The 15,500-nt window shown below is 43.9% G+C and overlaps 1 protein-coding gene across 7 annotated transcripts in view; it reads left to right on the forward strand.

Annotated features, from left to right (window-relative positions):
• The window catches only part of SETDB1 (SET domain bifurcated histone lysine methyltransferase 1), a 29,841-nt gene extending 14,344 nt beyond the window's left edge, over positions 1 to 15,497 (forward strand). For 5 of the 7 annotated variants that reach the window (XM_007178011.2, XM_007178010.3, XM_028165415.2 and 2 more), the window contains exons 6-22: positions 264 to 389; positions 557 to 758; positions 1,443 to 1,516; positions 2,456 to 2,646; positions 3,435 to 3,564; positions 4,244 to 4,409; positions 4,493 to 4,651; positions 5,283 to 5,906; positions 6,363 to 6,479; positions 10,832 to 11,001; positions 11,562 to 12,190; positions 13,001 to 13,029; positions 13,143 to 13,275; positions 13,550 to 13,715; positions 14,063 to 14,274; positions 14,522 to 14,610; positions 14,800 to 15,497. In XM_007178011.2, coding sequence (XP_007178073.1) covers positions 264 to 389; positions 557 to 758; positions 1,443 to 1,516; positions 2,456 to 2,646; positions 3,435 to 3,564; positions 4,244 to 4,409; positions 4,493 to 4,651; positions 5,283 to 5,906; positions 6,363 to 6,479; positions 10,832 to 11,001; positions 11,562 to 12,190; positions 13,001 to 13,029; positions 13,143 to 13,275; positions 13,550 to 13,715; positions 14,063 to 14,274; positions 14,522 to 14,610; positions 14,800 to 14,917 — 3,335 coding nt within the window. In that variant the 3' untranslated portion in view covers positions 14,918 to 15,497. The remainder of the gene's footprint in view (positions 1 to 263; positions 390 to 556; positions 759 to 1,442; positions 1,517 to 2,455; positions 2,647 to 3,434; positions 3,565 to 4,243; positions 4,410 to 4,492; positions 4,652 to 5,282; positions 5,907 to 6,362; positions 6,480 to 10,831; positions 11,002 to 11,561; positions 12,191 to 13,000; positions 13,030 to 13,142; positions 13,276 to 13,549; positions 13,716 to 14,062; positions 14,275 to 14,521; positions 14,611 to 14,799) is intronic. The other 2 variants (XM_007178013.3, XM_057550475.1) reach the window with 2 other exon arrangements.
• The last annotated feature ends 3 nt before the right edge of the window (positions 15,498 to 15,500 follow it).

Here is a 15,500-nt window from a genome sequence, read left to right on the forward strand (position 1 = left end):
TAATTAATGTTATTAATAAGGAGTTGGAAATATTTGGTTAAAGTGAGATGGTCTTGAGTTACATGTGAATTTCAATTCAAGTTTTTCGTGTTAGCATAAACAGTTGATTCGGCTGTGTCTTACATTTCTGCCCTTGGCCAAGAGAGCAGTAAAAGTGGCTAAGGATCAAAAGATTACCCCACTTGCCCCAATAACCCAGTACTCTCTTTATTTTTCCATTCTTTCCCCAGTCTATGCCATATCTCTTTATGCTTTCTTCCTAGGAACCTTGAGTCAAATGTCTGGAGAATTGAGTAAAGATGGTGACCTGGTAGTTAGCATGCGCATTCTGGGCAAGAAGAGAACTAAGACGTGGCACAAAGGCACCCTTATTGCCATCCAGACGGTTGGTATGTTCAAGCTAGAGGAAGAACTAATGAAAGACAACCTGCAGGTCTCCAATGCTGATTGTTTCTTTTCCCCATAGCCTTGCCTTTTGTCTCTCACGTAGCAACCAGGATTCACACAGAAACTGATGGTTTTTAAAATTTTTTGTTTATCTTTCCCTTTTACTCAGGGCCAGGAAAGAAGTACAAGGTGAAATTTGACAACAAAGGAAAGAGTCTTCTGTCAGGGAACCATATTGCCTATGATTACCACCCTCCTGCTGACAAGCTGTATGTGGGCAGTCGAGTAGTGGCCAAATACAAAGATGGGAATCAGGTCTGGCTCTACGCTGGCATTGTAGCTGAGACACCAAACGTCAAAAACAAGCTCAGGTACCTGGACAGAGGATTGTAAAGAGAGTGGGGAGCCGGGAGCACAGCACCTGCCCTGTTCAAGCCACAGTCCAGATCTCACAATTAGCTTTTGTGTTCTTAGTCCCCAGTGGCCAGAAACGCTTTCTTTGCCATAGAGTCATGTGGATGATTCTTTCTCGCTTCCCCCCCCCCCCACCCCTTTTTTCTCCTTTTCTCAAGGAGAAAACTAGGTAGGGGAGAATAATTCAGATTGATTAATGGTTAGGGGGAATAGAGAATACATATAGAAGGAAGAAATGGAGACTAAATGTTTTTCAGCAGTGCAGGAATCCGACAGCGTAATGAGAATAAATAGCTTTTGGGAAAGTGGGGATATGTTGGTTAGATTAAGGGAGAATTCTAATATTCTTTTCCATTATGGTTTATCACAAGATATTAAATATAGTTCCCTGTGCCATACAGTAGGACCTTATTGTTTATCCATTCTATATGTAATAGTTTGCATCTGCTAACCTAAGGGAGAATTCTTAACTCTTGGGGTGTGAAGAGAGAATAGTAGGAAGAAAGTAGTGCCCCAAACATCTTCCCTGGAGTGTGTCCTGTTTGTGATCCAGAGGCGTGGAAGCTATGATAAGATAATTTCTGTCGGTCATGTTAAATATCATAACCCCCAATCTTTCTACCATCACTCTTTCCTTATAGGTTTCTCATTTTCTTTGATGATGGCTACGCTTCCTATGTTACACAGTCTGAACTGTATCCCATTTGCCGGCCACGTGAGTGTCCCTCCTTTCTTCCTTAGTTCTATCCATTTCCTCCTTTACCTTGTATTTCTTCTTAAGACAACCAATTAAAAGGCCCTAATGTTTTTGGTGCTTTAGTCTCAAAGAGGATAAGTTTGATTAATGTCCTTTGAGAGTTGCAGTTTTATTTGCTCATCTCTAGTGCTGGGTCTTTGCAGCCAAAGAGTCAGACACTAGAAGATCATGACTGACCTTGAGTGGATGCTCATATTACAGATGTCTTTTGATTTCATTTCTGAGTGATTTAGGTTTGAGAAGATATTACTTCTTTCCTAGTCTCATGCTTAATCTAACATTTGTATAAATCTGTAGTCTGCATAGTGCTTTCATAGCACTTTCTCATGGTGCTTTCTATAGAAGCTGTATTAGATGGGGGCTTCATAGTGTCCTCTATACTTGTGACTCTGGCTTGGGAGAGACTCTTAACAGAAGCGACTGTTTTTAATTGCAGAAGAGTCAACTAACATGGCTGTGTTTCCACATAACATGGCAGTAAATACATTCAGGGTCCCTTAAAAGCCTGATAGAGCATGAGAAGGAAGGACAGGTTTTTTTAAATCAATTTCATGGTGCCACCTGATTCTTTTTGATTTACCTTTAGACTTACCAAGTTAGCAAGAATTTCCACTTGACTTTTCCTAAGAAGAAACATCCATTTTTATGAAATTAGTGCCTCACCTATGTTTTCATATTGCTTATCTAGTATTTACTTGATTTGAGTGTATATCTACACATTAGGTTCAATACTTTTAGGTGATCTTGGTTTTGCTTCCCTTGAGGTTATGATTTCTTCGTTTATTTTTTCTCTCCCTCCCAACCTGAAAAATACCAAACGTCTCCTTGCCAACCATTTTCCCCTATCAAGACATGCCCTACCTGCCCTCTCTCAGCCCTACTTCTTCCTTGGGACAGTGAAAAAGACTTGGGAGGACATAGAAGACATCTCCTGCCGAGACTTCATAGAGGAGTATATCACTGCTTACCCCAACCGCCCCATGGTTTTGCTCAAGAGTGGACAGCTTATCAAGACTGAGTGGGAAGGCACGTGGTGGAAGTCCCGAGTTGAGGAGGTGGACGGCAGCCTAGTCAGGATCCTCTTCCTGGTACTCTTCTTCCCTAGAGTTTTAGAGGCAGGGATATGGGTGAGATGGGGGAGCATAAGAGGCAATAATGATGATGATTTTGTAGAAATGCCATAGTTTTCCTCTTTCTTACCTGCTTACCTGTTCTTGCTGTTTTGGGTCAAATTTTACTTTATCTCTTTTTTGGCTCCTGTATGAGTGGTTATTAAAAATAATTTCCCTGAATTTAATTATGACACTAATCTGCATGACAGTGTTTTTGTTTTTCTCCAGGAGTATCCACAATGCATGTAGGTACAGAGAAGGCAGCTAGTTCTGTTTGCCAGGGTTAGGGCTTTGATAGCATAGTGGGACAAAAAAGAAGGATCAGTGAATTCAAGATCTTAATGATCTTTCAAGGCCCAGTTTAACTCTTAGATCTTCTATACCTATCCTTTTCTTCTGTCGCATGCCTTTCTTAGAATTATATTTCTTGTCTGAACTATTTCAGCCCTTTGATCCTAAGGCCTTATGATCCTTGTTACACTTCTTATACTCATATAAACATCTATCCCTCTTATAATTTTTTACACAAGGAATGTATGTGTTTTTGTTTTGGGGGTTTTTTTTTGTTTTTTGTTGTTGTTGAATTCCTGATGCCTGTCATGGAGCCTGGCACATAAGTTTATTGAATAGATAGGGAATTCAGGGCCCATCAGGGAGATTTCGCCCAAGGGAGGCACATAGTATATATTCTTCACAAGCGGTGGTGTAGATTCTAGCCTTTAACCCATTCCCCCCGCCACCTTTCCTTCCTCCCAATCCCCCAGGATGACAAAAGATGTGAATGGATCTATCGAGGCTCCACACGGCTGGAGCCCATGTTCAGCATGAAGACATCCTCAGCCTCTGCACTAGAGAAGAAGCAAGGCGGACAGCTCAGGACACGTCCAAATATGGGTATGTCCTGAAAGATACCCTGGGAGAAGGAAGAAATGGACAGAGCAGCAAAGGGGTGTATGTACAACGGCTATATCCTTTGTTTGCCAGGATGACACTACTGACTCACTGAAAACAGGACATGTGCCCTGAATTGTTTCCAGTAGTGGTGATGGATTTGTGATGCTGCCTCCACATGCTATGGCTCTGATTTGTTCTAAAAAACACATAAAAATCTGAAACAACTGGCTTAGGTTAGGGGTATTGTTGGTAGTAATTACCTCTGTTATCCACGTGAAGATTATATGCTTTGTGTGTTATCTGTGGTCAATTTTTTTAAAGCCCAAACCGGTTTTGTTTTTGTTTTTATATATTCCTGGCATACTTTCTGGTTAATTTTTCCTGACAACATTAGTTGATCGAAGAATGCGTTTTTGAAAAATTTTACCAAAGTATAACATAATTACTAATGTAAATCGTCTGAGGCAGGAAGGTAAAATCTTGTTATTTAAGTAAAAGTCAGCCTGTGCCAATATTCCCACTCATTGGTGTAAATAGTGAGATCTGACAGTCTTAGCACTTAGTCAAAATGTTTCCATTGTTGCTTTTTTAGATTATATAAATTGAGGATTAGATGTGTGCATGAATATAAATGACACAGCTTTCATCTTCTCAATGGTCAATTTCCTTTTTCCTATAGGTGCTGTGAGGAGCAAAGGTCCCGTGGTCCAGTACACTCAGGATCTGACCAGTACTGGCACCCAGTTCAAGCCAGTGGAGCCCCCTCAGCCTACAGCTCCACCTGCCCCACCTGCCCCACCTGCCCCACCTGGTCCACCTCTGTCTCCCCAGGCAGGTGACAGTGAGTGAGTGCTATTCCTTCTTTTTTGCCGGTTTCTTTCGTATTGTATTTTCTGTATCCCTTACTATATGATCTCTAATCTCCTAGAAGCTTGGAAAGCCAGCTTGCCCAATCTCGGAAGCAGGTAGCCAAAAAAAGCACATCCTTCCGGCCAGGATCTGTGGGCTCTGGTCATTCCTCCCCTACATCCCCTGCACTCAGTGAAAATGCCCCTGGTGGGAAACCTGGGATCAGTCAGACACATAGGTGAGAAAATCTCAGGCTCTCTGTTGGGGGTGTTGGCAGTGTGGACTGAGTGGTCACTGTATAGGGAGGTTCCTTGGCCACAAGGGGTCTAGTTAAGATTATGATGGTGAGAAGTTTGAACTTGAAAAGGAAGCTTTAACCTTGGACGTTTCCAGGAAACAGAATGTAAAAATAATTGAATTAGAAACTAGGTGCCTAAAAATACAATCACCAGAAAGTCATTTGTTAAGATTGCTTATTGAATATGGTGTCATCATTGATACAATAGAAAGGGAACTCTGTAGCCTCTTTCCTTGAATCGTGGGAGTCAGGGCATTTATAGGACACATAGCAGGAAAAACTAGCATTAGTAGAAGACTGGACTCTACTTCCTTAAGTCACAGGCAAAAAAATTTTAGGAAAATGTATGCTGTTGAAATAGAGATATTATCAGTCGCTGAAGAGTAACCAGAGCGTGTCATTGTCCAGGTTTAGTAAGGCAAGGGGAAATTTGACTTTCTTGTATCATCTTTAGCTTTAAGAGGACAGCTATTTGAAAGGTTAGAGAAGTGGTTGAGCCAGCTGATGGGCTAAGTGTACACCAGAGAGGTGCTATTGCTTTCTTATCTGAATTCTTGCATCTCATTTGCAGATCACCTTTAGGATCCACAACCTCTGCCCCAGCACCCCCAGCTCCCCCAGCACCCCCAGCCTTCCATGGCATGCTGGAGCGGGCCCCGGCAGAGCCCTCCTACCGCGCCCCCATGGAGAAGCTTTTCTACTTACCTCATGTCTGCAGCTATACTTGTCTGTCTCGAGTCAGACCTATGAGAAATGAGCAGTATCGGGGCAAGAACCCTCTCCTAGTCCCACTACTCTATGACTTCCGGCGGATGACAGCCCGGCGCCGAGTTAACCGCAAGATGGGCTTTCATGTTATCTATAAGACACCCTGTGGCCTCTGCCTTCGGACAATGCAAGAGATTGAGCGCTACCTTTTTGAGACTGGCTGTGACTTCCTCTTCCTGGAGATGTTCTGTTTGGATCCATATGTTCTTGTGGACCGAAAGTTTCAGCCCTATAAGCCTTTTTACTATATTTTGGACATCACCTATGGGAAGGAAGATGTTCCTCTGTCCTGTGTCAATGAGATTGACACAACTCCCCCACCTCAGGTGGCCTACAGCAAGGAACGAATCCCGGGCAAGGGTGTTTTCATTAACACAGGCCCTGAATTTCTGGTTGGCTGTGACTGCAAAGATGGGTGCCGGGACAAGTGAGTTGGTTAAGGAATTGCTGGCCATGCCTCCAACTTTGTTGTGATTGTCTTTCTTTCCACTTCTTTGCCTTATACTGCACTCCTCCTTTCCTCACCTCCCTTTACCTCCTTAGCTGGAACTCCTGCCATAAGGCCTCCATGAAAACTATGAGACTGAGAGGCTGGGGCCCCACAGCTTAACCTTGGGTGCATGTGTCTTATGTTCGTTTCTCTGATTCTCCTTTTCTTTTGCTTCCCTCCATTATGCTTTTGGTTGCCACTTGTTTTGTTCTCTGTCTCTTTATCTTATTCTCACTCTGTCATATTCTTACTGTCTTTTCCTTTCTCATTTACATGTATGCAAGAAGAAAAAGAAATTTCACTACTTTATCACCATCCTTTTATCAGTAGTAACGTCCTGCCTCTAAAGAAAGTCTCACAGCTGTAGCTGTTGTACCCTTCTATTTTATACAGGTCTAAGTGTGCCTGCCATCAGCTAACTATCCAGGCTACAGCCTGCACCCCAGGCGGCCAAATCAACCCTAACTCTGGCTACCAGTACAAGAGACTAGAAGAGTGTCTGCCCACAGGGTAAGTAGTCAGGGGAAAGTGAAGCACCTCAGAGACTGAATTCTTGTTTTTCTGTGCTTGTAACAACCATCAGAATTCTAAAAATTGGAGCCAAAAATAGGATAAGTGATACAGACATTTTATCAATTAAGCCTTAGTTACTGAATTCCCAGCACATGTTTCTTCCTTGAGCTTTCCTCGAAATGAATACATATAATGATTGAATAGTATCTAGCAATTTTTTGTTGCAGTAAAAGATCACCTTGATTTCAGAGCTGTACGATTATTCTAACAGATTGTGGTTAACTCTGGCAAGCAAGATGTGTTCAGAGAGGAGACCTGATTATATAGGACTTTGTAAATCCGAATAAAAATTAGAGTCAAATTCATGATGTGATGGGAAGCTGTTAGAGAATTTTAAGCAGGCAAATGATGTGATCTGCCTTTCAAAGATTACTCTGACTTCTCTATGAAAGATAAGTCTTTAGGGCAGCAAAAGTAGAATTTGGTAGACCAATTAGATACTTTCAGGAACATAGGTAAGAAGTGGTGGTTGCTGGGGCTTGTACTAGAATGAAGGTGGCAGTAGAGATGAAAGCGGATACACTTGGGGATGCACTTGGAGGTAGAGCTGCAGAACTTCATAGATTGCGGAATGGGAGGGAAAGAACAGAATCAAGGACAAGTCCTAAATTTTATACTTGAGCAACTAAGTGGATGCTGGTGCTTTTTACCGAGATGGAAGACTAGAGCTAGAGTGTCAGGTCTGAGTAAAATTCAGCTTCTGTTCTGGCCATGTTAAGTCTGAGATGCCCGTCAGGCAACCCAAGTGGAAATGTCAAGAAGGCATTGAGGACTTCCCTGGTGGTGCAGTGGTTAAGAATCCGGCTGCCAGTGCAGGGGACACAGGTTCGAGCCCTGCCCCGGGAAGATCCCACATGCCGCAGAGCAACTAAGCCCATGCGCCACAACTACTGAGCTGGCACTCTAGAGCCCGTGAGCCACAACTACTGAGACCATGTGCCACAACTACCGAAACCCGCGAGCCTAGAGCCCGTGCTCAGCAACAAGAGAAGCCACCACAATGAGAAGCCCGCACACCGCAACAAAGAGTAGCCCCCACTCGCTGCAACTAGAGAAAGCCTGCGCGCAGCAACAAAGACCCAACGCAGCCAAATAAATTTATTTATTTAATTTTTTTTCTTTTAAGAAAAAAAGGCATTGAGACTTCTGAAGAGAAGTGTAAGGATTGGGCATAAAGAATTAGGAGTCATCAGCTCAGGAGTGGTAGTTAAAGCCTGGACGAGTTCATCTAGAGAGATTATTGATAATAGAAAAGAAAAGGGGCACAGAGTAAGCCCTGGGCTCTCCAACTAGAAATTGAGCAGAGGAGGTGGAGCCAGCATGTGAGATTGAGAAGGACAGGTCAGGGAAAGAGGAGGACAGTGAAAAAAGTGGGATATAATGTGGTAAGCTGGGTCTATATGAATATGTGAACTAATTAGCCTAGTGCTCAAGATACATAATTAACAGAGAGGACAGAAAAGGAAAGAATCATCAGTGAAATAATTCAGATGTTTTCCCATAATGGAAGGGACTGTGTTTCCAAAGTGAAAAGGCCAATCAGGTCCTAGCATAACGGATGAAAATAGATCCCCACTAAAACACATGATGATAAAATGTGATCGTTGTGTCCACAGAACACTGAGGACAAAAAGAAAATACTAAAACCTTCTAGAGAAGAGAAAGAGACCACAAAAGAAACAAGAATTCAAAAAAAAAAAGAAAAGAATTCAAAGTGACTTCGGCCTTCTCAAAATAACATTGGAAGCTAGATGGCAATTAAGGAATCTGTTCAGAATTCTAAGGAAAATTATTTCTAACCTAGAGTTCTAAACCCAGGAAAGCTATCAGTTGTTGGTTAAAGTAGGCTAAAGCCTTTTTTTTTTTTTTTTTTTTTTTGATTTATTTGGTTTTGGCTGCGTTGGGTCTTCGTTGCTGCACACAGGCTTTCTCTAGTTGTGGCGAGCGGGGGCTACTCTTCATTGTGTTCCGCAGGCTTCTTTTGTTGCGGAGCGCGGACTCTACACACGCGGGCTTCAATTGTTGCAGCACGCAGGCTCAGTAGTTGTGGCACGTGGGCCTTAGAGCGCGTAGGCTTCGGTAGTTGGGGTGCGCGGGCTCTAGGGCTCGTGGGCTTCAGTAGTTGTGGCACGCAGGCTCAATAGTTGTGGCTTGTGGGCTCTAGAGCACAGGCTCAGTAGTTGTGGTACATGGGCTTAGTTGCTCCGTGGCATGTGGGATCTTCCCGGACCAGGGATCAAACCTTTGTCTCCTGCATTGGCAGGCAGATTGTTAACCACTGCACCACCAGGGGAGTCCCTAAAGACATTTTTTAGACATGAAATACCTCAAAATTTTCCATTATTTTCCCTCTCAGAAAATTACTGGAAATGTTTACTAAAATGGGGGAAAAAGACAAGAGAGCAGAAGGCATATACTGATCCAGGAAACAGAGGCTCCAGCTCAAAAGAGGAGTGAGGGGAATCCCACATGATAGGGAAGTCAGGGGGGCTTCCAGGCTGACAGCTGTGCACCAGATGTAGAGAACAGCCAGTGTCAGAGCAGGTCAGATTTGGCTGCAGGAGAGACTTCTGGGAAAGGGGGTTTGATAGAAAACCTGATGGGTTTGAGTATCTTCAGAGGAGATTGAGACTACTGGGAAAATCAGGACATAAATTTGAGCTGAGTGCATATTGAAAACTAAACAAAGGAAAAGACACCTGTTAGCTTTAGCTGCATTGTATCATTTATGTTTTAATTATAAACAAAGAAAATTGAATCTTTTAACAACATTTAGATTGGATAATGCTGAGTAGTAGGTGCCTGTTCATTATATCTTTTTTACATGTTTGAAATGTTTCATAAGAATATTTTCAAATAACCACAAATATGTCACTCCCCTGCTTAAAACTCTTTAAAAGCTTTCCACTGCACTTTGGATATTATTCTAACTCTTAATCTTGGATCACAAGACAATGTACTATCTGGCCCCTTCCTATCTCTCTACTTCGAAAACTGTTCCAACCACACTGATATTCTTCAGTGCCTGGATCCAGTTCACCCAGTGTTTGCCAGCCTACCTCAAGAGGCTTTGTACGTACTGTGCCCTCTTCTGGGCATCCTTCCACTGTTGTTTGCATGATTATCTTCTTTAACCTTGAGTTCTCAGCTTTAATCTCACCTCCTCAGAGGAGCCTTTCCTGGTCACTCTAAAACTAGGTCATTTTCACTCCCTTAATTCTCTCATTGAGAGTGTGTCCTTTAGTATCTGTGACAACTTTATTTTATTTGTTGACTTGTTTTTGTTCTCTTTTCTGCTAGAAGGTAATCTCCATGAGGGCAGGAACCTTGTCTCTCTTGCTCACCATTGTATCACCAGCAGCTAATTTACCCAGTGTATGGCATATAGTAACCATTCAAATTTTGTTGAATGAATGAATGAATGATACTCAGTATAGCTACTCTGAAAATCTCATGTGGTTAGACCTGAGTTCAAATTCTGGCCTTGTTGCTTCCAAGCTGATCCTGTTTTATCAGCTCTAAACAGAGGATATGAGCGCTAATACCTTCCCAACCCCGGTGGGGTTTTAAGGGACCTAACAAAGATGTTTTGTTTCTTTTTTTTTTTTAAGATTTATTTATTTTCATTTATTTTTGGCTGCATCGGGTCTTAGTTGCAGCGCATGGGCTCTTTGTAGCAGCACATAGACTTCTCTCTAGTTGTGGCGTGCAGGGTTTTATTCTTTCTCTAGTTGTGGCACACAGGCTCCAGGGCGCGTGGGCTCTGTAGTTGGTGGCACATGAGCTCTAGTTGAGGTGCGCGAGCTCAGTAGTTGTGGTGCACAGGCTTAGTTGCCCCGCAGCATGTGGGATCTTAGTTCCCTAACCAGGGATCGAACCTGCGTTCCCTGCATTGTAAGGTGGATTCTTAACCACTGGACCACCAGGGAAGTCCCTTAAATGTGTTTATTTTATGTATCTATTTCTACAAATTGACTTATTTTAATGGCTCTGAATCCATATTCACCTCATAGTTTGCTTAGCTTTTCTCCAGTTGTTAGGCATTCTGTCATTCACTGTTACTATCTGTAGTGCTATAAATATCTGTATCAGTCACTTTTCCCCCTTCTGAGTTATTTCTTTGGGCTATATTCCCAAATGAATCAAAGAGCATAGACAGTTCAGTAAGTCTGCTCGTTTAGATCATTACCTGATAAATGATGACACCTTAAAAATTATAAAAGTTCTGTGGATGTAATGGATGCTCTAGTGATCGTGTTATGATTGATTTTATTGTGACCTCCTCCCAGAGTTTATGAGTGTAACAAACGCTGCAAATGTGACCCAAACATGTGCACAAACCGGTTGGTGCAGCATGGACTGCAGGTTCGACTGCAGCTCTTCAAGACCCAGAACAAGGGCTGGGGTATCCGCTGCTTGGATGACATTGCCAAAGGCTCCTTTGTCTGTATTTATGCAGGTTGGTGATGAAATGAAAGGGTTGCTTTCTGGGGTTAGGACATGGTGGGACATTGAATCATAGACAAGTTGAACTTAAGAATGCTTAACATGTGAACTGGGGGAGGGGAAGCCAGGATTTTCTTCTATAAAGAACATGAGCGATGTGCCTGTCTGGGTGGATCAAGAAGGGACAAAAGTGCTTCAGGAGGATGAGAACAAAAAGGGATGAAATTGTGGACATGATGTTTCAGCAGAGAGACATGATAGTAGAGTCCAGTGTGTCATTTTTTCCCACATCACTCCACTCCACCCAGAGATTTAGCATAACTGAAGAACTCTCTTTTGGTAAACAAAGTAAAGAGGAAGAATGGGATGGCAGAAAGGGCAAGATTTAAAACTATAGTAAGTTCCCTTTACTCTCATAGTTAAGACACTAAGAAGGAGGTATCATCAAAGAGAAATGAGACACCATAATGGAGGCGATTTGACTCTCTTTGCTGGTGGGCTGGATATTGATGGAATGAACTTTCTTTCTAAAAGCACCTCATAACCCTAGAAGGCCTTTCTCTTCATTCCCAGGCAAAATCCTGACAGATGACTTTGCCGACAAGGAGGGCCTGGAAATGGGTGATGAGTATTTTGCCAATCTGGACCATATCGAGAGCGTGGAGAACTTCAAGGAAGGATATGAGAGTGATGCCCCCTGTTCCTCTGACAGCAGTGGTGTAGACTTGAAGGACCAGGAAGATGGCAACAGCGGTACAGAGGACCCCGAAGAGTCCAATGACGATAGCTCAGATGATAACTTCTGTAAGGATGAGGACTTCAGCACCAGCTCGGTGTGGCGCAGCTATGCTACCCGGCGGCAGACCCGGGGCCAGAAGGAGAATGGATTGTCTGAGATGCCTTCCAAGGACTCTCGCCCCCCAGACCTTGGGCCCCCACGTGTTCCTGTCCCTCCATCTATCCCTGTAGGTGGCTGCAATCCACCTTCCTCTGAAGAGACACCCAAGAACAAAGTGGCCTCGTGGTTGAGCTGCAATAGTGTCAGTGAAGGTGGCTTTGCTGACTCTGATAGCCGTTCATCCTTCAAAACTAGTGAAGGTGGGGAAGGTCACGCTGGGGGAGGCAGAGGGGAGGCTGAGAAGGCTTCCACCTCAGGGCTGGGCTTCAAGGATGAGGGAGACATCAAGCAGCCCAAGAAAGAGGTAAGCAGTGGCAGGAAACTCTTGAGAATTGTGGCTTTTGTATAACGTTTTTGTGGTAACAATGTAGTCTCACCATGAGTCTTTTTTTTTTTTTTGGCCGTGCCACGCGGCTTGCGGGATCTTAGTTCCCTGACCAGATATCAAACCTGTGCCCCCTGCAGTGGAAGCGTGGAGTTCTAACCACTGGACCGCCAGGGAATTCCCTCATGAGTCTTCACATGCAGATTATTTACTTGATGGATATTTCTGTGGCAAATCTGATTAACCTACCCCTAATACATTCCTAGTGTTGGTTTAAAGAACCAAATTATTTTAAAATCAGCCTGCTGGGGGGAAAGTATCTGATTTATTCCAAAGTGAAGGGTTTATAAGTAATTTTTTTAATTGCTATTTCAAGTTATCTACATCATTGCTTTCTTTTATTACAGTAGAATGATCTTACGTGAATTGTATAGTAGAATGATCTTACAAGAATTGATCTTACGTGTATTTTTAATGATGTTGAAATTTAGCACATTACAGGTGGTGAACTGTCCCTTGTCCTCGTAAGATTCTGCCCATGGTGTTTTCCGTGTACATTAATGCCCTATTGCTGGGAAGGGTTAAAGACCCCTCCCAGGGGGGCTTTCTGATGAGAATGATTGTTACTCTTAACTTGCAGAGTAATTTCTTCACACACACCCCACTTTAGATAGTGTACCTCTTACTGGCTAATGTCTTTGGAGGTCATTTGAGGTGAAGTCTGTCATCGTTGGGTTTGTTATCCAGGACTATGAAAACATTTAACCCTTCACTTGCTCTCTTTTCCAGGACCCTGATGACCGAAACAAGATGTCAATGTAAGTGCCTCTCTCTTTGACCTTTTTCCAAGTCTACCTTCTCTAAAGCCTACAGAAGTAGCCTAAGAAACAGCCAGTAACCTGACCCCTCTCATGTCTTCCTCTCCCATCAGAGTTACTGAAAGCTCTCGAAATTATGGTTACAATCCTTGTCCCGTGAAGGCTGAAGGACTTCGCCGCCCACCAAGTAAGACTAGCATGCATCAGAGCCGACGACTCATGGCCTCTGCTCAGTCAAACCCTGACGTAAGTGACCTTTCTCAAGCTGTACCTTACCCAGCCTTCTGTTTTATTCAGAGTCTGAGTAAAGGAACATTCTCACCTCATCAAGTCTGTCACCATAATTACTGTTACATATCTTATTTCTCTGCCTTGACTTCCTGCCTCATTTTCCTTCACCCAGCATCTAATCTTGCTATAGTCTGAGCCCCTTTCTGCGTAACCATAGGTAAAAGCAGGGATTCAAAAGGGCCCTCTCCATTTACCCTTATTCCTTCTTTTCACCCTTCCGCTTCCCCAGGACATCCTGACACTGTCCAGCAGCACAGAAAGTGAGGGGGAAAGTGGGACCAGTCGAAAGCCCACTGCTGGTCAGACTTCAGCCACAGCCGTTGACAGTGATGATATCCAGACCATCTCCTCTGGCTCTGAAGGCGATGACTTTGAGGACAAGAAGAACATGTCTGGTAGTCTGGAAGAATTTGGGGGGGTAGTAGGAAAGAACCAGTTGGAGGGAAAATTCAGATCCTGAGAGTTGAAGCATCTCTGGGAGGACTCCCTGACTCCCACCTAAACTGTTAATATCAATGTTTGACACATCCCTTCCCTCTCTTCTTCCCAGTTCCCTACTCTTTCCCCTCAGCTCCTTTATCCAGCAGATCTAATCCTGCTTGAAAAAAATGCCACCTAGGCTCTTTGCCTCAGAGTCCCAGCTTATTGGTATTCCTGAGCTGCCCCGGGTGGGATAAAAATGGAAGTAGAATGTCCAGTCATGAGGCAGGACAGGCCTAACCCCATTCTCCTTCCTGTCCAGGTCCAATGAAGCGCCAAGTGGCAGTAAAATCAACCCGGGGTTTTGCTCTTAAATCAACCCATGGGATTGCCATTAAATCAACCAACATGGCATCCGTGGAAAAGGGGGAGAGTGCACCTGTTCGTAAGAACACACGCCAGTTCTACGATGGGGAGGAGTCTTGCTACATCATCGATGCCAAGCTTGAAGGCAACCTGGGCCGCTACCTCAACGTGAGACCCCTTTCCCTCACCTGTATGTGCTGATAATCCCATGGTCCTCACATTTCTAGTTCTTCTAACACAACTATATAAACCCACCTTTTCTTGTTATAAATTCTTGATCTCAAAGGATCTTTCAAAACTTCTCTGTTGTGATGGGGAGGATCAAATGGCATTGTTTTCATCCAACTCTCACTCACCCCACAAAGCCAGATTCTGTTTCCTTAGTTCTTATTTGAATCTGTCCTTAACCCTATAGCACAGCTGCAGCCCCAACCTGTTTGTCCAGAATGTCTTCGTGGATACTCATGATCTTCGCTTCCCGTGGGTGGCCTTCTTTGCCAGCAAGTAAGAGGGAGTCAGGGAAGGGGATGGTTGGGTAGGAAAAGAAGCCCAAGGTTGGGGAGGGGCAAGGACTACAGAAATTTGAAGGGCCGCTCCTCCATCTGTGATCCAGCGCCACCTGCATTCTCAGTCACCCCAGGTGCCTGGGTTATCTGCTGTTTCACCACACTCCTTCCTTTTCTTCCTCTTCAGGAGAATCCGGGCTGGGACAGAACTCACCTGGGACTACAACTACGAGGTGGGCAGCGTGGAGGGCAAGGAGCTGCTTTGCTGCTGTGGGGCCATCGAATGCAGAGGGCGTCTTCTTTAGAGGACAGCCTTCTTCCTAACCTTCCCAACCCTTCCTGAACTGCCCTTTCCTCAGGAACTGGGTCTTCCTGACTGATGAATTCTGACCCCCAAGGCTCTAGTCTGGCTACTCCCCCAGCTCCTCGTAGATAGAAATGGGGGTTCTGGATCAGGAGACCCCTTCCACTGTGGTGCTAGCAGGCAGGGCCCCTCCCCCACCGCCTGAGGCGCAGAGGTGGGGGACGTCACCACTCTCTAACCTGGGCCTGACATCCCTTCAGTCCTCCTGTTGCTCACCCCTCCCATCCTACATTTGTTCACGTGTTCATGCTTCTAACAGACTTTATTCCTAGAATGAGGGCTGTGTATTTTATTATCCCTGGTTTATATTGTTTCTTGAAAGTCTTTTAACAAGATGTTAAAACTAAGATTGTGATTTGATTTCTCTCCCTCAGCTCCCAATTCTGGGTCTTTTGATGAAAGATCTGTTTTGCCCCCATCCTTCCCAGTGGGCAGCTGTCATTAATCTTGACCTTTCTCTACTTTTGCTTTTTCTTACTTGCCATCTGAAATTTTTAAATGTTACATAACTGTGAGGAAGGCAT

The sequence above is a fragment of the Balaenoptera acutorostrata genome, chromosome 1, assembly GCF_949987535.1.
Source record: "Balaenoptera acutorostrata chromosome 1, mBalAcu1.1, whole genome shotgun sequence".
NCBI classification, from domain to species: domain Eukaryota; kingdom Metazoa; phylum Chordata; class Mammalia; order Artiodactyla; family Balaenopteridae; genus Balaenoptera; species Balaenoptera acutorostrata.